This window comes from Colobus angolensis, unplaced genomic scaffold (genome assembly GCF_000951035.1).
Source record: "Colobus angolensis palliatus isolate OR3802 unplaced genomic scaffold, Cang.pa_1.0 Scaffold5, whole genome shotgun sequence".
Classification (NCBI taxonomy): domain Eukaryota; kingdom Metazoa; phylum Chordata; class Mammalia; order Primates; family Cercopithecidae; genus Colobus; species Colobus angolensis.
The window spans coordinates 5267433-5292017 of NW_012118487.1; the positions used below are offsets into that span (position 1 = coordinate 5267433).

At 37.5% G+C, this 24585-nt stretch overlaps 1 protein-coding gene across 1 annotated transcript in view; it reads right to left on the minus strand.

Moving 5' to 3' along the window:
- TENM3 (teneurin transmembrane protein 3) overlaps positions 1-24585 on the minus strand; it is a 662376-nt gene that overhangs the window by 430734 nt on the left and 207057 nt on the right. The window contains exon 3 of the mRNA XM_011959575.1: positions 24171-24449. Within this exon, the coding sequence (XP_011814965.1) occupies positions 24171-24449 (279 nt within the window). The remainder of the gene's footprint in view (positions 1-24170; positions 24450-24585) is intronic.

The window sequence follows — 24585 nt, forward strand, 5'->3', positions numbered from 1 at the left end:
AATAATTGTGGAGCCAGGCACGGTGGCTCACACCTGTAATCCCAGCACTTTGGGAGGCTGAGGCGGGTGGATCATCTTAGGTCAGGAGTTGAGAGCAGCCTGGGCAAGATGGTGAAATCTCATCTCTACTAAAAATACAAAAATTAGCCAGTCGTGATGGTGGACGCCTATAATCCCAGCTATTCGGAAGGCTGAGGCACGGGAATTGCTTGGACCCAGGAGGTGGAGGTTGCAGTGACCAGGATCACGCCACTGCACTCCAGCCTGGACGACAGAGCAAGACTCCGTCTCAAAAAAAAAGAAAAAAGGAAAAATGTGGCTTTATGTGCCTGTACCCAGAATCAAAATTTGATTGTTGAACAAAGAGAGTTTGAAAAGTTTTGCAAATTAGGTCAAGTATAGGATTCCTGAATCGGAACACAATTGTTTTAATTTTGCTATATGGGTCATTAGCAAGCTGTCTGGGAAATAGAGGAGGTACTAAACCAAAAATGTGTTGCAGGTTCGGTGACCATTTAACTTAATGACCAAACCAAGACATGTTTAAGAGTGGAAGGAGACAGTGGGGATTACACTGGGACAACAGACATAAACCTGGAATATTCCAGGGTTGCTACTTTGTGTTCTGAATTTGTGAAAAGCTTGGTTCTGACTACACAGTGCCAACAAAAACAAATATTTTTGTATTTTTCAATCAATCTAACTGTGTCTAGCATTTTCAATTGTTATTGTCTTCACTTATTTTTGATAATACACTTTTAGAACATTATTCAGCATAATGTAACATCAAGATAACACCTGATTCAACCCAGGTGAAACTCACAGAAAAAAAAAGTCGTTTGACCAGAAACAACCCCAATTCAGGGAAAAAAAAATGGGTCCAGTGGCCATCGCTCTGGTTTCTGTACACTGACTCTGGTTCAGCCACCTCCCTCCTCTGCCATGTTGCTGCTCCCGTGGCTGGGGACACACAACATGACTGTCTTTATCTTCTACCCAAACAAATCTTAGCTTATGTCTAAATCTGTGTTTTCACAACATGTCGGCTCATTACATTTATTGCATTTTAAATGATATTTAAAATTGAGGTAAATAATTTAAAGACAAAATATCAAGGGCTTGAAATGAATATCTTTAAATATAATGCAATCAGGCAGATATTTCTGCAATGTTAGGTGACATTAATATGGTGACACTGAGTAACTGTCGACAATTAGTCACAAGATGGAGCAGAGGTCTTGTAAGAAAAGTACTCCCAGATGACAAAATATTGAAAATTCAATTATACTCTGTTTATTACGGGCTTACATTAGCAACTATATTCCTAATGAAGACCTTGATAATAAACAAATTAATGGGAACACAGGGGAGAACTGTTAGAATTATCTTTTCCCCTTATAGTATTCTACAATATTGACGCCAAAGCATGCCAAATGGCAGTGCAAACCTTGCTGAAGAAATTCTTAACATAAATTATATGTATAAGAACATATGACATATTCAAGTACTGAAGATTATGAAAATAATTTTAATACATAATGACAAGATGCAATACATTTGATGCTTAAAATTTCCAGTTATGTAAGTGTATAAATCATTCAGGAAAGGAAATCTAGTGAATGCAAATAAGAAGAAACTATCATAAGGGATGCACAAATGGTATGAATTCTAATTAAAACAGTATGTCATGGAAGTCAGTACATTCATTATCCCTTTTACAAATGTTGTTTTAAAAAGCATCTACAACATGCAACTCCCAGCCAGGCGTGGTGGCTCATGCCTGTAACCTCAGCACTTTGGGAGGCGGAGGCAGGTGGATCACCTGAGGTCAGGAATTCGAGACTAGCCTGGCCAACATGGTGAAACCTCGTCTCTACTAAAAATACAAAAAAATTAGCCGGATGTGGTGGCATGTGCCTGTAATCCCAGCTGCCCGGGAGGCTGAGGCAGGACAACTGCTGGAACCTGGGAGGTGGAGGCTGCAGTGATCTGAGATTGCGCCACTGCACTTCAGCCTGGGCAACAGAGCAAGACTCTGTCTCAAAAAATAAAAATAAAAATAAAAACCATCCACAACACACAATTCCTCATAAAATATTTCTACAAAAGGTCAGAGAATACAAATATCTATTTTTCCACCAGGAAAATAAAAACCTTTGTCTGCATATGACTAAGTTTTTCTCTGAATTTCCCCCACCACTTTGTGACATTATGCCTAGTTCAATGGACACTTCGTTCATTCCGCTGTTGAAAACATTTAACCAGGCTTCTATTTGGAGTATGGCTTTATTGCTACACAATCCAAGGAACGGACTTAGAAGCCTAATTCCCCTTTTCTTGCTACTTATGATCTAGTATAGCAAAATGAGACAGGTAAACAGATAACTTCAAAATAAGGTAGTAAATGCTAAATGTCATGAAGCATTAGAGAGAGTAAACATCTGGGGAATTTAGAGGCCAGACAGTTCACTGTCCTTTGTTATTAGGGTGACTAAAAGGAAGAGGTACTTAAGTTGAGCCTTGAAAGATTGGAAGGATTTTGATCTACAAAGAGTGTCTAAGGGGGTACCTCAGATGGCTGGTATGGTATGATCAAAGGTAGAGCGGCAAGAAAACTCGTGGTTTATTCACAATACGGCAAATAATAAAAAGACTCCATTACAATGTCTTCATAAGGAATCACAAGGAAAGAAGGGAAAAATAATCTTATTTGGTGTTTAGATAACAGGCAAGATAAGCTTAGATAATTTAAGTGTTCCTGAGAAGGTTGATGCAACTTCCGTCCTGTCTTCGCTGGTGCAAAGACGTTTTATGAAGCCAAGATCAAGAGAATTGGGGGAAACATTTTCTAGATGTAAGAAAAGGACAAAAGACAGGAAGAAATTTGAAGAAGTAATATATACACCTCCTATATACTCAGGACTAAAAATAGTTTTGGAATAAATAAATAGGCTGAATTTGATGGAAGTATATGGCCACGGAAAGATTTCATGTAGGGAAGAAAGACAAGGCTGATGAACTTGAAATTTTGGAAGTGATTTGGAAATGGTAAGTGGGAAGGAAAAATAGAAACTTGGGCTCCACTTTGGCAAATCGTTTTGAGTGCCATGACGAAAAATATATAACACAACTCATCATGTGATTTCATAATGTCTTAAGGATGTTATAGTGGTTTATATTTTAAAAACTTATTTTACAATTTTCCATTATGAGAGAGAATATGTTGAGTTTGCAATTTATATTGCTGCTTTAGATAGCATTATTTTAAACAGAAAGGATATCAAGGAAGTGGCCAAGAAAAAAACAGCAGAATTGAAATTCAAATACAACTCAGATTTAGTCTGTAAAACCAAAAAGACTATGGTGCCTCTATTAGTAGTAAAACGCTTTATTAAAAGACTAACTTTTAGATGAAGAAACGGGTATCTGAACGATGTACTTCCCAGAATAATGAAAAATTAATACAGAAATATTAAGACACAAAGCATGTGAGTAAAGAGGTGTGAAACTCACACGTGACTGTAGTTCCCGTTAAGAGTTACTTCTAAATATATATATATACTATATTCACTAGTAGGTCTTGTTTTTCAGCTTTGTAGTCCCTGGAGAGTCAGAAACAATGCCTTGGCTGTGTTTGCTGAGTGAATAAATAAGAAACAAAGTAAGGAAAACTTGGATAACAGTATTTTCACAAAGTAGGGAAATCCAAAATTTTGAAAGGTCTTTAAATGTTGTGTAGCTGTTAAGAGAGAACCAAAGAGAGAAGTTTAGAAGGCATCTCCTCAATAGGAAAGTCAGAATTCCCTTCAGTAGGGGGCTCCCAAAAATGACTCTAGGGAATAGGCAAGAACTTCAAGTCTTGGTTCAGAGGCTGATATAGTTTGGATATTTGTCCCCTCTAAATCTCATGTTGAAATATGGTCCCCAATGTTGGAGGTAGAGCCATGTGGGAGGTGTCTGGATTATGAGGGGATCCCTCATGAATGGCTTGGTGACATCACCCTGGTGATGAGTTCTCACCCTGTTAGTTCACGCAGGAGCTGGTTGTTAAAAAGAGCCCAGTAACTCCTCCTTTCTCTTGCTCCTGCTCTTGCCATGCTCTTACCGTGACACTTCAACTCCCCTTCCATCCTCCATGAGTAAAAGCTTCCTGAAGCCCACACCAGAAGCAGATGCTGGTGTCAAGCTTCTTGTATAGTCTGCAGAACCATGAGCCAAATAAACCTCTTTCGTTATAAATTACCCAGCCGCAGGTACTTCCTTGATAGCAAGGCAAAACAGACTCATGCAGAGGCTGACAAACTTGTCTAGGAAGATAGCGGTCACAGGAAAGCTGGAGCCAGCTTGCTTTCCATGTCCTCTTCATAACCAGCAGGGCCTTTTCTGTCTGAAGTTTGCAAAAGCAAAGAAAAATAAAGCTTCTTCTCTACAAAGCAATGGCAGCTACTGAAAGTGAGATGTTGCCCTTCTTTATCGGGAGGTCAAAGAGGTGACGGGTATATACCATTGCCAGGACACTCAAATTAGAAAAGGATATCTAACTTAATAATTATCAATAGGACTGGAGCAGTGGCTCACACCTGTAATCCCAGCACTTTGGGAAGCCGAGGCAAGCAAGTTGCTTGAGTTCAGGAGTTTGAGACCAGCCTGGGCAACCTGGTGAAACCTCATCTCTACCAAAAAAAAAAATAGCCGAATGTGGTGGCACATGCCCATAGTCCCAGTTACTCAGGAGGCTGAGGTGGGAGGATCACTTGAGCCTGGGAGGCAGAGGCTGCAGTGAGCCAAGATCATGCTACTGCACTCCAGGTTGAGTGACAGAGCAAGACTAAAAAAAAAAAGTTATTAATGTGTCAAAATTATCAATGAAGTAAGAAATTATGATATTTAGACCATGTTAATTTTTCTTCTGGATGGATTTTTGTTGTTGTTCAGCATGGGACAGGTGACCACTATTTACTATGTAAACTAAAAATTTGAAGACAAGGTATGTATCATTACTTTTATAATTTGAGCTCTGCTAAGATGCATCAAAAATGCTTACAATCTCTCGTATGTTTTACTACTAAAAATAACTATCTGTTTAATTCACCAGTTATCAAATACCTGTTTGCAAACAAAGAAATCTTGGAAGAATATATTTTCCAGAAGAGTATTGGAAGAAATAGAAGAAATTATAACATATTTAAAGCTTAAAAAAATTGAAGTTATTAATAACAACACTGCTCTGTTGAGTATTTTTTTAATTTGTAAAGACGTCAGTGTCATACTTAATATGGAAGGCATGCAAACTACAGCTAAAAGAAACAGACTACTGGTTTATGTTTGGCATAACATAATGAATCTGTTGACAGTACATATATTGCTGTTATTTATAATCCCATAGTGACAAGAAAATGTCACCAATTACTGGCTACAATGACAGAAGACAATTTATTCCTAATGATTTGTGCCTGCTAGGAAAAAAAGTAGGCTACTAAAAGAGAGTTACCATTCTATTCCCCAACAGCAGTCTTCTAACTGGAAGTATATTTGCAATGTACAGAAAGTTATTTTTGTTAATGAGAGTTTGCATAATTTATCTATATAACACCTTAAGCTGCAAACTACAATAAGACATTTTAAGGTATATTTTAAAAACAGATATAAACTGAAATATCAGGTTCGTGAAACAGCCTTTCATTAACTCCCATATTGTATTCTCTTTCACACCTAGATCTCTTTAAAGTTGCATCGACTTGTAGGGTGCGGGAAATAACATTTGAAAAGCTACTAAGTCAGGACTTCAAATAGATATTTATTGCTCATCCTGGTCTGTTAAGAACTGCAAGTTGAAAGAAACATGTATTTGAATGCCTCAGTTATGAAGAAATTTAAAATGATGAAAGGAGAGGGGGCGGAAGGGAGAGAGTCTGATAATTAGAAGCAGGATAGGAAAGTAGACAAGATCGTGTGATTGTATTCAATTGGTAAGACTAGCAGGATAGGAAACTAGACAAGATCATGTGATTGTATTCGACTGGTAAGACTAGAGGATGTGGGAAGAGAATGATCAGAAAATCCTAATCTAGTCATCCATGGTGATCCAGGAAATAAGAATTTTATGGAAAACTCTAGAGAAATCCAAAGTTGGAAATTACAAAGAAATTTACCAAGAAGTAGGAGAAGAGAAAGGTAATACATTGTGGATATTTTCAGTGGTTTCAGAAACATTATGGTGAAGCTTAGGTCAGATTGAAGAAAAGGGTCACAAAACAGATTTACCCATTGAAGACATATTTGAGGGCAGACACCACGGTTTTTAATACAGCATTGATACACATTTTAGACACTAAAAGTAACTTTGAACAGAAATAGGGTGTTACCATTAAAAAGGCAAAAATATGCTGGGTACACACATCAACAGTACATTAAAACATAAGGAAGTCTGTGTGTGTGGGTGTGTGTGTGTGTGTGTATGTGTATGTGTGTGTGTGTGTATGTGTATGTGTATGTGTGTGTGATGGGGAGGAGAATTTTTGATGTCCTCAGAAACGAAGGAGTCATGATAAACTAGGAAAAAGCTCAGTGAATAATGAAAATAACTAGGGCTAAAAGGTAGGAACGATTTATCTAGGAATGAATATTGGTCTAACTAGTTTTGAGAAAGGAAGGATAACAGTCTTGCTTCTCAAATGCGAAAAGAAGTACGTCATGAAACTGAAGACCAAAACGTCTCCACTTCATAGTAAGAACTTAGGACAAAAGCAGGAAAAAAAAAAATAATTAAACACAAACACAGGCAAATACAGAAAAACCATGATACCTAGTTCAGTTTTGTCTCTCTAGGCTTCCTTACAGAAAATAAAACTAATGTCTCTCAAGGTCCACAGCAGACTTATGATTAAGATATTCAATTATCTGATAGATCCTTTAGCAACAGAAAGCAGAATTGTTATGCAGAGATCACTTCCCCTAGAAACAAGCGGATAATCACATGAATATTCTCACAGTGAAAGAATGAACTGAACTGCTCCAGATTGTGTAGTATCTCAAGAAAGACACAGATAATAATACTCAGGAAAATCCGGGGTAGGAATGACTCATGTTTAGAAATCAGGACCATGGTTAAGCAAAACAGTAAGTACCACACCACATCGCTCCTTTTGGAAAGTATGTGAAAGAGAAAGGGGAAATGTTATTGTCTCTTTTTGGGTAAAACCGACTTATCTTTTAAAAAGGTTGATTAAAATATTCAGGTAATGTCAGTTATTTTTGTATTAACCAATTAAATATAGGACCTGCTTGCTAGGTATGGTAAGGTATTCACCAAAAAATTTCTTCCTGACTACCACCACCAGTCAAAACAAAAGAAAAGAAAAGCTCTGTAGGCGAGTGTATGTTGTATTAGTTTAAGCTCTATTCGTCATAGACATGATACTTACAGAAGACACACAGAAGCAACGGAAACTTGGGTTATGTTTGATGGATGCAAAAAATAAATCTAACTTTTCTTACCACTTCAGGTGGTTTCCTGGATGTTTATGCTTTGCATCTTCACTTTGTTAGACCTATCCTCACCCAACATGACTTTCCTCCCTTGAGATAAATCCTCAAGAAAAACCTTTGCAAAATTAGCTTTGTAATCTTAATCAAAGATAAAACAATGCACACTAAAATTATTTAATAAGAAGGCACAATTTGAAGAAATTCAAACCCAGTGACACCAGGTGAGCTGTGTAAGGTAAAACAATGAATTGATAGAACCAGAATAAGAAACCAGATCTCTTATCTTCTCATCAAATGCCCTTACCACTGTGACTATGAAATTTTTCTTTCTCTTTCTCTCTCTCTCTCTCTCTCTCTCTCTCTTTCCTTTTGTTGAGACAGAGTTTCACTCTGTCACGCAGGCTGGACTACAGTGGTACAATCTTGGCTCACAGAAACCGCCTCCCGGGTTCAAGCAATTCTCCTGCCTCAGCCTCACAAGTAGATGAAACTACAGGCATCTGTCACCACGCCCGGCTAATTTTTTGTGTTTTTAATAGAGACGGGGTTTCACCATGTTGACCAAGCTGGCCTCGAACTCCTGACCTCAGGTGATCTGCCTGTCTCAGCCTCCCAAAATGCTGGGATTACAGGCATGAGCCACTGTGCCTGGCCAGAAACTTTTCTTAATAGAGTAGGATTACATCTTAAACTAAGAAGTAGGAAAGAAATTCAGCTGCGCAGAAGCTCCTGGAGACAGTGAGGATATTTCAGTTGAAAAAGCTCTTTCCTTCTCATTGCAAAGCAAGTGAGCTGAGGACCAACACTCTACTACTGTCTGGACGCCAACAGACTCCACCCAAGACCAGGACGTTTACTCAGCAGGTTTTAGAATTAGGCTGTGGCTTTAACTCCTGGCTTTGTCACTCAGTATCTGTGTGACCTTAGCAAGGTATTTAGATTCTTCCTAAGCCTTAGTTTTCTTTCCTCTGCAAAACACGGATAACACTACTAATCTCAGAGGGTAGCTGAAGAGATTAAACATAATAAATGTTGAGTAAAATCCAAATGCCTATCTCTGCCTCCATCAACTTCTCTGCCATTTAGATTTTCATATAGTGGTTTCTCTGAAGAACAATAACACAACATTCACATCCAAAATCCTTAGCAATTACCATTGGAAAGGTCACTGTTACAAATGGCTGTTTTCAAAATGCTTCTGGATAGTAATGACATTTGCTGTGGGGGAGGTCAAAGGATTTTGGAGCCAACACAAAGTGTTTCATGAGGGAACGATGTTTGAATCGCAGAACCAGCATTGGTTGGAGGAGGAGGATTTTTGTGAGGGAAACCATACGAGCGAAACAGGAGAAGAAATGCATCCCACGGAAAGGGTCAACAGACACTCTGTCTCCTCTCCGATACTTCTAAAGGGAATCCTGCCTGACAACTGTCAACTATAGATGGGCTGCACATGCCGTACAAACCACTTGCAATCTAGGGGAAGAAACCAGCACTCATGGATATATACATGGGCAATGTTCTTATCCTTTAAAGAACAAACCCTCACCTCCAAATAGATCGCTTTACATCAGCTTTTATCCCTTTTAGAGCTCAATTTGGGGACAGACAGGTGAAAACTACAACAACGTTTTAAGGCTACACTATATAGCCTATGCGCCCCTCTGATCCTCCACACTCACCATTTGCTATTTTGAGATAAAAGAGTAAGAGCCCTCAATCTGCTAATGGTATTAGCAACTAAGGAAGTTAGTTAGAAACTAAGTAAGGAACTTAGTTACTAAGGATCTAACATGGAAATCCTGAAGATGCAAAGGTCGACAATACAAACTACTGGATTCTTAGCCTGTCTTTACAGGATAAAAGAGCCCACTGGTCAGGACATCTGCTGTGTCTTTAACAAGCCATCTACAAAACTCAATCAACTTGATTGAAAATCTTATCAGGATTGCCACTCACAGGTGGAAGGGAATACAGTTTACTATCATAATCCTACAGCCTCCTTCCTTGCACCATCCTGCCTCTAATGTTCATGTTCTCAGGAGGTTCCCATGGAAAGCATATCAGCTGCAAAACCCTCATTATGGCTGTGGTGAAGATAAATACAAAGTCAAGAGTACAGAAAATCTATATTATGTTGTGATTGTTTTGAGATTTGGCAGGAAGTAACTAAAATATATGGGGATAAAATACTCTCAGACTCTGCTCTTCAATCGCTAAGGTCTTACTCTAGTAGAAAATTAGTGCACCTTAAGGTATTGGAGTACAGGTATATGAAAGTTAACTAGGCTACTATGATATAGTATTTTTATTAGATACCGAGTGATCACTGAATGACCCATTCTAAGAAATGACTCATGAAAGATGGAAAAATAACTTTTCCATCCTTTCATCTTTTGATTCTGAACTTGATCTGCTATTGTTCACTTTCCACCTTATTCTCTAAAACCATTATGTTTTTCTTTAAATCCACATTTATTTTTGAGTTTTGGTAACACTTTTATATACTATATACTATTTCACAAACTTCAATGTCAACTCTTCTGCACTATGACTTTATGTAATTGTGCAGATGACAGTCTATTTTAACTATCTTTCTACGGCTTTTCCTTTTTTTCTTTCTCTATTACAGGAACATTTCTCCAGGTTCTGCACCCAAAAGCTTGGAGTCTTTTTTAGCCTTGTACTCTTCTTCTCTCACATTACAGAGCCCTGTCAACACTGCTACAACTTGTTCCTTCTACTCTATTCACGATGTAACACCTTCTTATTTCATAATGGATCTTGACTCATCAATCCCAAGCTCACCCTGATATAGTCCATTTATTGTTCATCGCGTCTCAATTCTGCTCTAGGACCTAGACTGGCCAGACGCTACTCACAGAGACAGTCTTAGACCTCTTGGCACAATGCTCACAGTTCTGCGTAAGTGGATTCCACTTAACTGTCAATGTTAACTTCCACGGTTTCCCAAGAGGATCTCTCCAGATCGGGTGGCCTCCTTACAATGCTACCATTGTTTTCCCTTGTTGCTTCCACTACTTCCTGGAGCAGTTCCAACTCTAAGTATGTACTGGTCTCCTGCTACACTTAAAACAGATTTTACCATCTTTCAAAGTCCTGCTCAACCTATAAATTCTGCAGTCTTTCCTTTTCTGAATCCTTATTGCTTTTCTCTTCTCAATGTGCAGTTTAGCAATGTATTTCATCTAGTTGTTTTGTCTTCCAATTGTTTCCCTGTTGTAAAGCCCAATATTACAAGCCTATCAGCTTGACAGCAAAGGATGTATTTTATTCCTTAAAACGAACTCTCAAAATAGGTAATATAGGGATTAAATGTTATGCTTATGTGCTTATGTAACCTGACTTTTTGCAGGATTAACACTTTATTTTTACTGAAAAATAGATCTTGATAACTGCTTCTGACATCAAATGTAAGCTTCTTTAAGTCTGCTTTTCCTCATTACATTTTTTTACAGTGCCTAAAGGTTACACATTACACTCCTAGTGGCTAATTGTGTATTCCTGAAAATATTTATTTTCAGTTAGCATTCTAAATCTATCAGAAATCATCAAACCTGAATTTAGTATTTAAACCTATTATATTTCACAAATCCTATCCCACTTCTTTGCAAAGATTTGACTGCACAAATTTTTATTGATGTCTCATTGCTGAAATAAAGTAGATTAGCATATATTTATTAAACAATATGAAGTATCCCCTGGTTAAATTAAATGACATTTACAAAAGTGAATAATGTGAAAAAAAATTAAATTCCTACTTCAGCTGTTACATTACAAAATTCAGATGAATTAAATGTTATATATATAATATATAATAAGTATACTTAAGTAAGGATGTAGACATATAAATGAGGAAAAATATAATTATATTTATACATATAAATAAGGAAAAATATAATTAGTATTTGCTCTAGAGTGAAATCACTATTTTTAAGCATAAGAGGTCACAAGTAAATAATGCTATTGATTTGATTATATTTTAAAGTTTGTAAAAAAAATCCTTTATATAAAAAATACCTTACACAAAGTCAAATGGGAAAATATTTACAGAATATTAAGATCTAAATATTTACAAACAGATTAAGGGTTAATAAGATTCATATAAAAACAATTTGCAACTTAATAAGAAAAAAACTTCATGTCCATAATCATCTATATTTGTATCTATATCTCTACAGTCACACACCACACAATAATGTTTTGATCAGTGATGAACCACATACATGACAGTAACCCCGTAAGATTATACTACCACATTTTTATTGTGTCTTTTCTAGGTGTGGATACACAAATACCATTGTGTTATGATTGCCTGCAGTATTCTGTACAGTAACAGGCTGTACAGATTTGTAGCCTGGGAACAACAGGCTATACCATGCAGCCTAGATCCATAGTGGGCTATATTCTCTATGCTTGTGTATTGACACTCTACAATGTTCACACAGTGACACAACTGTCTAATGATGCATTTCTCTGAACGTATGGGTTAAGTGACATAGGACTGCATCTATATCCCTATACATCTCCTGCATCTTTTCCAACACTCTATGGATTGGTGAAAAGAGATTTACCTCCCAGTGCTATTTGTCACCTGCTTTACGTTTTTTATTTATTCACTAAGGATAGAGAAACTTTGTGAAAATGAACTTGCTACTCTGAACTGGAGTAAGTGCAGACCTTCTCGGCACCTAGAATCTGTAGTAAACAGTGTACAGGCGACATCCAGCTAGACTTTAGGGCCACACATTAGGGCTATGCCCCAGCTCATTTACACCTGCTCTTCACTACTGTGAAACTTACACCTATGTCTCTGAGCAGAAGGCCCACTTGTAAGAAGATGTTTATACACAAAAGGTCCTGCAACTAAACCTGTCTCATCGAGGCCACATGTACACAGGGAGAAAAAGCAGAGTCACGGTCCTGGTGTCCTCAACGTCCATCTCTGCCTTCAGTTTTCCTTATACTCTGGGTGACCCATTTCTTCATACATCCAAACAGAGTAATAGACAGAGGCAAGAATTGGCAATTCACAAAAGAAGAAATACAAAAGGTACATACATGTGAAAATATATTCAACTCATTAATCAAACGAACACAAATTACAAAAAAGGTAGGACACTGTTTCATCTGTCAAATTGTCAAAAATTTAAAGCATGGAAATACTCCCTGTCAGTGCCCTGGGGGAAAAGGCACTTTTGTATACTGTTGGGAGTATAAATTGATACAAGGCTTTTCACAGGGCATTTTGACAGGGTGTATCAAAAGCCTTAGGTTGTATAGCCTGTTGGCTCTGAAATTCCACTTCCAAAAATTTATCCTAAGGTAATAACAGAATTAGAGGCAAAGATTTAGCCACTGGGATAATTATTGCAGTATCACTTATAGTAGCGAAAAGTTCAAACCTGGATGTCCAAAAGTAGTGGATACGTTAAATTATGATAAACCATGGCATGAAAAAAGTACTACGCTATAGAAAAAAATCTAATAGCATGTGGAAACAGGTGAAAACTGAAGTTGCAATTTTTATTTTTAAAAGAATATATACACACACAGATTAAGAATAAAAGTGTAAATCCTAAAAGAGAAACTAGTTTTTATTATCCACCTGCTTATCTGTGTTGCCCAATAAACAGGAAATGCTAAATCACATCATAGATAAATTAAAGACATTGATTTAAACACTCATAATGATTTATTCTTAAGTTCATTTGATGCAAAGTTCCACTTTTATCACATCTGTCATATCCCATCATTTTACTTGGGTTATTAAGATGGTGCATTACAAATAAGGATTAGATGCTTTAAAAATTCCAGTGATTATGTGAAACCATAAACTCTTTAAATGGTTTCATTTAAATAATTTGGTTCACCTATAGGCATATTTTGTACCCTGCCATCTATACAATGGTACTCCAGTCACAATAAATGAGACACAGTCCATTACAAGAGAATATTTTGTACTTGTTTTCTGTAGCAACTGACATTTCATTCAAGTACTTTCAAATTCCCTAGGAATCTTCATCTGCTGTATGTCAAAATTTTAAGTTCTCTCTTTGTGAACGTTAACACTCCTATATCAACCAGTTGGAAGGGCAAGCATACTTCACACCGATTACTTTATATTACCCAGTTTAGTCTGAGAAATTTTTTCACAAAGTCATAATTTTCCAAGTTTGCAATATGCAAACAATAACTATTGCTCTGGTTTTTAATGGCCTATTTCTATTTCTCTTGGATATATCACTTGTAACTAGGTTTTATGCTTCCCTTTTGTATATATGTTCTTTAACATAATGTTTGATATTGTCTCAAGTGTTCATTAAAAACTTAAATCTGATTATATAACTTTATGTTTACAAACATGCATTTTCTTTTTAAGCAGAAGAAGATTGTTAGTGCACAATTATGTGACAGTTACTAAGGTGGAAACTTATTTCCTAGCTATTAACTTAGTCCTCAGGGCAAAGATTATACACACACACACATACATGTACATATTTATATATATACACATATATGAATACATACACATCCATACACACATGTAGGAGTGTGTACACACATTCATATATATATACACACACACACACCTATATGAATATATACAAATATCACATATACACACCAAGAATCAAGGAGAGGAAATCAGAAGTTACCTATGTCCCTGGACTAGTCCTGAGAGCAATGCTATAGCTCTGGCTCCAAAGCTAATAACTGTTTTCCATTAGAATCTGGATGTGTAACTCCAGTTTTACAGTTTTATAGAACTATTTTAAGTAAAATATAAATTTTGGATAAGAATGTGCTTCATTCCCAAACCTTCTGATGACATGGACTGTCAGTTCCATCAAATATTATCAATTTATACTACACTGATGTAAAATTGGTTATGATTTCAATCAATCTTAGACAGAAACGTATCTTCTTTAGTAAACCTTTTCTATAGCAAACACCAAATTAATTATGTATACAAAGTTGTGAGATGAAAAGTACCTTAAAAAATAAAAGTTTTGAGGGACTCGCAGTTACCCACATTCATACTCCAAGGGCCCCTTCACTCCTGATTCTCGGAGGCCAGACGCTTTTCATTTTCCCTCAATCGCCTCTACTCTACCTTCTTGTTCTGCTGCTCTGTCCCTTTCCTTAAGAAGATGCTGAAATGTCTTCCAATATACAAGTATCTCCATCCCTGGATCCCCCAGCCTCGCTCTCTCCTTCCTTAGTGGAGCTTCAGAGAGAATAATCTCCACTTGCTGGTGCCACATTTAAGGTTTTGGTTCAACTCTGAACTACCACAACTTGACTTCCACACCCACTACACATACATTATCCTTGCTGGAAGGTTCTTCTCTGAGATGGGGTTTCACTCTGTTTCCCAGGCTGCTCTCTAACTTCTGGGCTCAAGCCATCCTCTCACCTCAGGCTCCCTCCTGAGTGCTGGGACTACAGACACGGGTATTGCTGTACCCAGCAACTTTTGGAAGGTTTTGACTCTGCCAATCACAGTATGTCTCTTTTGTTGTCTTTTGTCAATTAATCTTATGGGTTTTTTTTTTTTTGCCTCTATAAAAGATCCTTCTTCGTTTCTTTTAATGGTGCTTCATCTATCCCCTTATGTTAAATATTGGTGAGCTTAGGATTCTAGCTTCACTCCTCTTCTTTTCTCGATCTATTTGCTTTCAGAAAGAGGTTTAATTCTGCCCTGCGGCTTTAAGTGTAAATAATATAGATCACAGAGTAAATATTTTTACATAAAAGCTAATTGAATTTCTTATATATATGTGTATACGTGTGTGTGTGTGTGTGTGTGTGTGTACATACATATATAATTGGCTAATAAATTACCAAAATTTGATGGCCCACAGACACCTCAAACACTATCTGTTCTCATGTGAATTACTAACTTTACCATAGACAAAATACTTTAACCTTCAACTTGGATTATACCGTCATTCACCGAGTCTCTTGTGTTGGGGAAGACAGTCTCTTTAAATGTTTCTCTTCTCCCAATTAATCATCAAATCTTGATTCTGCTTAAATAGGTCTCCCTTTCCTTTCTGGTTTTTGATCCAAACTTTTCTATTTTCCCACTTTGATAATTATACTACTACCTAACTGGCCAATTTGCTTCCAAGTTTGACCTCTAAGTCCCTTATTTTCTCATTCAACAAAACCTTCATTTCCAGGTTCACGTAGTAGGTGAGGCGAGCTCAGAGGTACAACAGGGAACAGGACCTTGTCCCCGGGGAGGTTACTCTCGTTGAGGAAAGACAGTTAACAATCCACACTGCTTTCAGGGTACTCTGTAAAATGCAAACATGACCATACTATTCCTCTGCATTAAAATCCCTCAGAGCCTCGCCATTACCTGCAGGAAAACGTGCGAATCCCTTAGCATCACCATGAAGACTTTGTTCCGGGGCTCCTTTTCTGCAGCCTCATGTGTTCCAGGCACCAAGCTCCTTGTGGCTTCTGGAGCATTCCCCAGGGATGTTACACATTCTCTTTCGCTGTTCTGTCTACATCTTGAATTTCTCCACATCCTTTAAGCCTCTGGTCCAATGCCGCTTCCTTCCTTCTTTATGAAATATTCTCTCCTCTCCTGCCCCCAGTCTCTGTTGGCAACAGTCAGCTCAGGGCTGACACTGACTCTGCATATTCTGTTGTAATAACACTAACCACATTAAAACCTAATTACATGCCTACTTGCCGGTTTGCCGAACCACCCTGTGAGCGTCTAGATGTCAGGGAATATATCTTACTCATTTTTGTTTTTCCAGCACCTGGTACCATATCCAGCATTTATTATTTGTTGAATGAAGACTTAGTTGATATAGTAAACAAGAAATCTATTCAATAAGTTACACTCAAACTTTATTTAGTTTTCAGGATCTGTATGACTAAAGTCAAGCCAATAGTCATCAGACATTTTTAGTTGCTCTTTTCTTAAGTGTATATGCATTTATATCCATTTTAACATGCATTCAAATAGGTTTCACATTCAGTTTGTGTACAGTCTATTTATTATGGAAAATGATCTTAAGTCAACTGATAAATATAAGAAAATTTCAATATAGTGAAGTTAGTATTCAAACCATTCAGTAAATAATGTACAAGATAATCATGTATAAAATTGTATGTGAATGTAATGTTAATAAACAGAATTATTATGACTTGAGAAGAATATTCTTTAAATAACACCGAAAAAAAAAAAAAAAACCCAGTTGATTTTCCAACACTTGAATGCCCACGGAATGGCAAATAAACTAAGGTTCTATGGCTGTAACACTTATTTTTTCTATTTCAGTGATAATTACATGAATAAACCTGATTCAGCACTCACCACTATTCAATTCATTAATTAAAACAATTTTACTACTACCACTGTGATTTTTCAAGGATATCAAAAACACATTCAAAAATCAAAATAGCATACATCATCAGTTTTGTTACATTCATAGCATGCTTCACTTTAATTTCAACTCTACAACTAAAAGAACATTTAGAATTGAAACAGAGATGGCATATATTCTGTATACTTTAACAAAAACACTTAGAACGCAAATTCAGTTTAATAGAAACGGCAATTTCCATGTGAAGAGTAGCAAGCTGCCATGCTTTCTGGAAATCCTCTTAGAACAGAAAAATATGAATGTATGTAAATACTTAAGCCTGTAATAACAACAACAGTAGTGAACTTTATAGTTATTTCAGTTCTAGTTTCACAATACTAAACTTTTTAGAATTTTATTTAAATCGTAACTTGTTTTTTTTGTGTGTGTGTGAGATGGAGTCTCACTCTGTTGCCTAGGTTGGAGTGCAGTGGCGCAATCTTGGCTCACTGCAACCTCCGCCTCCCGGGTTCAAGCAATTCTCTGCCTCAGCCTCCCGAGTAGCTGGGATTACAGGCATCTGCCACCACGCCAGGCTAATTTTTGTATTTTTGGTAGAGACGGGGGTTTCACCATGTTGGCCAGGCTGGTCTCGAACTCCTGACTGTGTGATTCACCAGCCTTGGCCTCCCAAAGTGCTGGGATTACAGGTGTGAGCCACCATGCCCGGCCAGCTAAATCATAACTTATTATACTAAAAAGTGATTTGTACATACCCATGAAGTCAATCTATTTCATCCTTAAATGAAACATGAAAGCTTTTACTCAAAGAATGACAAGTCACTATTGAAATTGTAAATGTATATCTATCAAGGCAATGTAATTATTTTTATATATTAGGAACTATTTGACAGCATTTTGCAAAGCAGCACTTTAATTCTGAGCCTGATTTAGTAAGCCCACCGACATATTACTTTTGCTATTTTTGACATTCTAGTGCACATAAAACATAAAATATAATTTATTACAGGAGATCATGCCAGAATTGACCATTACATGCCGGAAGAGGGTCCACAGTGAAATTCATATTCAAGTTACAGTTTAGTATGTGTAATAGAATCTCATAAAATTAGAATAACACTGAAACGCCATGTGTTTCTTACAGCAACAGAATTCCATTTTATGTCTTTCAATCAACGTCCAAAGTTAGTTCAAAAAAGGTTCCTGGATAAAGTTGAAGGAATGGAATTATGCTAGTGAGGAGAAAAAGTACACCTCTCTTCAAATCATCTTCAGAAAACTAAGATAGTACCCCTTCCTCCAAACAGCCACGAGAGATGTGGCATTTGTGTTGCCCTAGAATGATCGCAAGTACATGACACAGGTGGCTAACTATTTCTCTCAAACTCTCCTAGAATTTAATCAGCCCTGGATGTGCTACAAGTCCGTCTATTTCCTCACTCACCTATCTGCAGTTGCTCAGGAAGAGAAGAAATGGCACTGTCCTCCTTTCCAGAGAACAGAATTCCGCCTGACACGGAAATCTGGATTGCAAAATAGCTGAAGTTCTCTCTTCAGAGACTGATGGAAACGCTATCACTACAGTCATTTATCAAATTGGTTTAAGGGGTACACCGTTTACCTATTAGAATACAATGATGCAACTTTTTGAGTTTATCTTTCCATACAGAAAGTAGACTTTTAAAATACTATTTCAAAGGACAAGTAAAATTGGTTCCTTGAAAAGTGTTTCAGCTGTGCAAAGCAAGTATCTATTACATTTAAAAAGACTGTACTTTAACGTTATACCCTTTTTCATTAGCCAAATTAGTCCATAATACTTCAGTATCATGCCCAATTAATGTGGCATTAGTGGGGTCCTACAACAGGTACACTGCTCAAACTTAGGTGAGAAACGAAGTCTTCTTGGAAGGATTTATTTTATTGTGTGAACTGAGGAGCATCAGTTAAATTGCCTTTTAATTGACCAGCTGTCTAAGGAACATGCCTTTGAGGGAAACACTACTTTTGACATTTTCTTTGGCCAGGAGGGGAAGGAGCATGCTAAAATCTTTGAAGTCTACAGCCATCAGACTAATAATCAGCACCATTCAATGTACATTCATTTCATTACAGTCAATTAAAAAGGATGTGGGGTTTTGGAGAAAATAAGAGAGTCAATAAATGGCGACAGAAATTCCAGACTGCGCAAATGATCACTGCCTTTTCTGGAAGACACCGTTCGTTCTCCCCCATCTTGCCGGAACACTTGATGAATGCAGCCCTGGGGTGGGGTGAGGGGGTGAGAAAGGAGGAGCGGGGGGGAGGAGGAGGGGATATCTATTGTGGTAGATAGTCACAATAGGTAGGCAGGCACTTGATATTGTTTATTTAACTTAATCTTCATAGCCGCATAAAACAGATACAATTTTCCACCTTTTACAAATAATAACAAGGGCACACACTTATTCAGAACTCACCAGATGTCAGGCACTGTTGTAAGCGCCAGGCATACCTGAGCTCATTTAATTCTCAGAACAGCCCCGACCTCACAAGACTATACCCTGTTTACCGTTATCCCTATTTTACAACGTGGAAACCGCGGCACGAAAGGGTGAGCAACTTGCCCAAGGTCTCAAAGCTGGAAGGTGGTAGTGCCCATACGAAACCAGGAGTCCCACCTCCGGGCATCACGTTCGCAAAGACCGTCCTCAATGGAGGCTGTCGGGGTCCTGAGTCACCAGGAGGTGGAAGAGCAGCGCCAACGCCTGCTGGCCTGCCTTCCATCAAGGGTCCTCTTTCTCCCAGGGGGCTAACGGGCTGAGGCGGTGGAAGAAGGAACTAGACTCCAAGAGGAGAGCTCCGCCCCTCCGGAACTCAGCACGCAGCTGAAGGAGCGGACAAGGCCCGCAGGAGTTGCAAGAGCTCACAACTCCCGCTCTAGGTGATTCAGGGGGTAACCGTCGCAGGGGATGAATGAATGAATGTGAACCCTCCCGAATCCAGGCACCTGGGACACCACCACACTGGCTGGATGACAAAGGACTATTGTCTATGCCTGGCTGCTTCTGGGAAGCGATACACACACAAACATTTATTTACTTAATCACAAAACTAACTTTATTACATGTTTTCCCACTTACATTTCTTTGCTAAATAGCTTCACTGTCCTGATGACTTCTGGTTCTTATTTCCTTGATACCAGGAGCACCCCTACCCTTCTTCGGATTTTCTGCACATCTCTTGACACTCTGAGTTACTCTCCAAGGAAACATTTTTAAAGCTTAAAGACTGATGTTTTGGGAAAAAAAGAAAAAGAAAAAGAAAAAGACCTTTGTTCCTGACATTTAGATAGGTATTTGGAACTGAGGTCAGATTACAGCGCTTGCAAAGCTGGGTGGTGGGGTTTCAGTCAGGGATATTTTAACACCACCGGGCGCGGTGGCTCATGCCTGTAATCCCAGCACTTTGGTAGGCGGAGGTGGGCGGATCACGAGATCAAGAGATTGAGACCATCCTGGACAACACGGTGAAACCCCGTCTCTACTAAAAAGACAAAAATTAGCCAGGCATGGTGGCGTGCACCTGTAGTCCCAGGTGCCGACAATAATCCAGAGCACACTGAGAATTCTACCTTTGACTGGGGTATCCTATCACACTGACTTTATAACCTTTCAACCGTTTTTACTCAAACTGCTGTTAGTAGGTGATCCCAAATCACTGTCCCTCCAGAACTTGTCCTGGTGCCGGGCAGAGTCCACTACAACAATGACACCACAACAATCAATGGCTGCCAAGAAAGGGCTTCTCCCATACCCTTCATTTGGAACAAGATTAATATTTGGAATTACATAGAAAACTCAATATACTGTAAAAAATTTTTTTTATCAAAATTCTTTTTAACGTCAGATCCCCATGGCTGGTGAAAAGTTAGTTTTGCCAAAGAATAAACCTTTTCACTTGTTTTGAATCTCAGCTAACAAAGAACTGTGTGACACGGTCCGAATGTTCTCTTACTCTTGGGGGATGCTCGGGCCATCAAAATTTCATTAGCCTCACAGCAGTTCTAGCGCCTTCTTAACTTGAACTGTTGGCCTCTTTATCAATAAATAAATGGAATCCAATCCCTTTTAGTGACTAAATTCTTCTTTGAAGTTGTAGCTGGAACATCAGGCACTCTGCTTGCATAATTTTACAATGTTGAATAACATTTTTTTTTTCTAGGAAAAACAGCCTCATTCACAGTTATTTCAAATGAAGAAAACAGTCAAGGAAAGCTCTCATGTTAAACCAGATGAAAACACATCAGCATCTGGTTCTTAAATTAGTTTCCTTTTGGTGAGTTATTTCACCCGTCTCCTTCTCTTTTCAACCTTTAGTGATATAATAGAACTTCCAAGAACACATCTCAAGGTAGTATAAAAATGAATAAAAGAGACAATGAAAAGAATTGACGAGTCAAAGGAAAATACAGCCAGAAAATCAATAGCTTTTTAAGTTGGAGCAATTAAAAATGCCTGAAGATAGTAGAATTGAATTATTTTTGTAACTTTGTATTAGAATTACTTGAGTAAAAGTAGGAATTAATAGGTAAAAATGTGAGTTAGTTTTGAGACGACTGTTTATAAAGTTGTTAGAAGAACCTATGTATGACTGCAAATTTCACTTCTTACTATAACCCAGCTTAAGGGAAAGACACATAATTTTTTAATATCAGGAAAAAAATCCTCAATACTATTGTTTAATTCCGCAATTCAAAATTATAAGGTCTGCTAAATACTTCAGAAAATTATGCTTCCCCATATCTTAATGTAATTAATTACATTAAATGAAATCTTGTTCCTTCTAAGTAATCACCGAAATTTTAGAACAAATAAATTAATCTGAAAAGTTCCTATGGACATATGTTTTAAATATATGCAATAGCCAGTATTCATTAAGACAACATATCTATTTTATTTCCGCTTTTGTTTCTTTCTTTAAACTGTTCTCACTGGGAATTCTTAGACCATCAAAACGTTGTTTAAAATTACAACCACAACCAAACCTTCGGAAAAAGAGTAAACACAAGTTGAAGTCATCATGTTGCCCAACTCAACAAACATTGCTTTTGACACTTTATCCTCTGAGCTTGGCTGACCTGTTTACTCTCAACAAATGCTGCCAAATGTTCTGAATCTCAAGGCAAGGCCCTTGACACTCTCCCTGTCTCTCTTCATTCTGCTTCCTAGCCACTACTTAGAGAAATTAAAGAGTGCAACTTTTCTTGCCTTTACATCACTCTAAGAACAAGGTCTAGAAGATTCTTGGCAAAACAATTTCCTCCTCTAGTTAATATTAATCCATGCAAATGGTGAGGGAAGTGGTATAAGAAACTCACAAGTCTTCCTTCCCTTCTCCCTAACATTTGGATATTATATATTGTTAACTAAAGGTTACAAAGTTTACATTTTCTGAAAAGAAAAAAAATTACATGTGTTTAGTAATTCACCATGAGATCCTTTTAGCAGATGTATAATTTGAAACATAATAAAATTAATTTATATTTTACCAATACAGATACCATAACAAGAAACCTTTGTTATTAGAGAGAAAGTAAGAGATGCCATAGAAGTTTTGGGTGGAAAGGGCAAACTGACCCAATGTTAAAACATAGTTGATAGCTATGGATATGGATGATCTATGATGCAGATAATCGGAACTGATCGCATTATCCTGCTGCGTTCTAGTCTTCTAAAACATCACAAATTTTATTGTGTATTTTAAGAAAATTAAATGCTGGGTGCTACCTTTGAATATGACCATTGTACCTCCCATTGCTCAAGGAGTGTTATGTGAAGTACAGCTGGACAGGAAGCAATATTGATTCCAAACCATACGTATTTAAGGTTAGTGACTTCTGAATCCACTATGAACATGGATATAAACACAGGATTTACTGAGGTGAATGGATTAGCTGAGCAAAATGTTGGCATCCTGATTCTAAGGCTCATTTTGTCAAAATAACTGTCCTTGTTTCTTCTTTTGAGTTGGAATAAATCCAGCCTCCACCAAGAACTGAAACTTCCAAAATGAAGATATTGAGTATATAGTTATCATTTGATTTGACTTTGGTTTAATGCACTAAGATATTCTACACAAGATAAAAAATTGATTGCATTGGTTTAAATTAGACCTTTTTTCATGAATAGAAAGAAAATAACTAATAAGCATTAGGTGCTACTTCACACTGTGACTTAGCTGAAACTGAAATCTAACAATAGATCCACTTTTCTATTCCAAAGCAAAGCTGACAAAGTCACCCAATAAATAATAAAACTGAAATACCATTGATAAAACAACCATTTTTCTTTTCAAATGTCATGCAGTTCTTCCATTTTAATTTTCTCTTTGCTTTTTGATGCATAGGATATGCACAGCATTAATAACTAAACTGAAATAGCTAGTGCAGTGTTAATATTAAAAGCTGAAGGAGAATTTTTTTGTCTGGTGCATGGCTGCTGATGCCCAATTCTTCCTAGAAGCAGCACTGACTAAAAATTAAGTTTTCTTTAAAATTTATTATTGCATATAAATTAACTTTTTATAAATTATCCTGCATTGGCAATAGGAAAAAACGTCCCAATAATTTATAAAGATATTTTTTTCTTACAATAGACAAAAAGCTGCTATTTGGATATCCTAAAATCCAATTTTTGTGTGTGGATTTAATTGCATAGTAATCCAGTCCCCAAAGAACATCAAAGGCCACACTCCCCCTCTTTACCAAGATTTCAATTGCTGTCATCAACTAGTAAGTTTAAACCATGATCAAATTTGTTCTTCGATCACTAGAGCCCTGTTAATAAACTATTCTGCATGCTCACTCATCCATTCTAAGATTCTGCAACTTCTTTGAGATATCTTCAAGAGGAATCTACAAAGACATCTTTGATTGCAAGACGGCTCTGCGGTAAACTTTATCAACACGTGCTTTGCCAATCCACAGAAGACAACAGGTGATATGGTCCAAGAGAAGTCAAAGCTATTTTTTTTTTCTATAGATGAATAAACAGTTTTCAAAACTGTAGCCAAAACATCATAGGCTGTTTGCCTAATTTAACAATCTGATGTCAAATATTGATTTTTTTCCAGGAAAAAATGCATTATTCAAGGACATTTCTTGAGTTCTACTACATTAAAACAAAAAGAAATGGACAAGAAAGAGAGAGAAAGAAGGATGGGAGGAAGGAGGAGAGAAAGAAAAACATCCCCCTGCCCCCGGAGTCAACCAAAACAGAGAGAAGCACTGAATGCCAACATTAGAAAGCAAAAAAGGAAACTTACCATTCTCACTGTCGGACTTGTTTTCGTGCTCCGTATCTGTCAGGGTGAGGGCTGAGTTGGACCGACTTGACAGGCAGGAGCTGCGGCCTGATTTGACCCCCCTGCCCCAAAGTCTCATGGCATGCTCTGGGGACATCACTGCTTCATTTTCAGTATCAGCATCTGACCCTGCACTGATAGAGTAACCTCTGTGGGGGAGCCCCATTTCCGCACAAAATGCCAGTCCTCTTCGAGTTGCTGGTTCACAAACTCCTAACTGCCTTAGGGTAAAATTCTGTCCTAATTAGGGGGAAAAAGAGATAACAGCTAGTGAGTATATGTTCAGTGTTAGTTTCTTTTCTTTTTTTTTCAAGAATGTCTTTCAGAAATAAACACTCAAACATTTAGGCTTTTCAGGGATCAGCACCAGGCATTT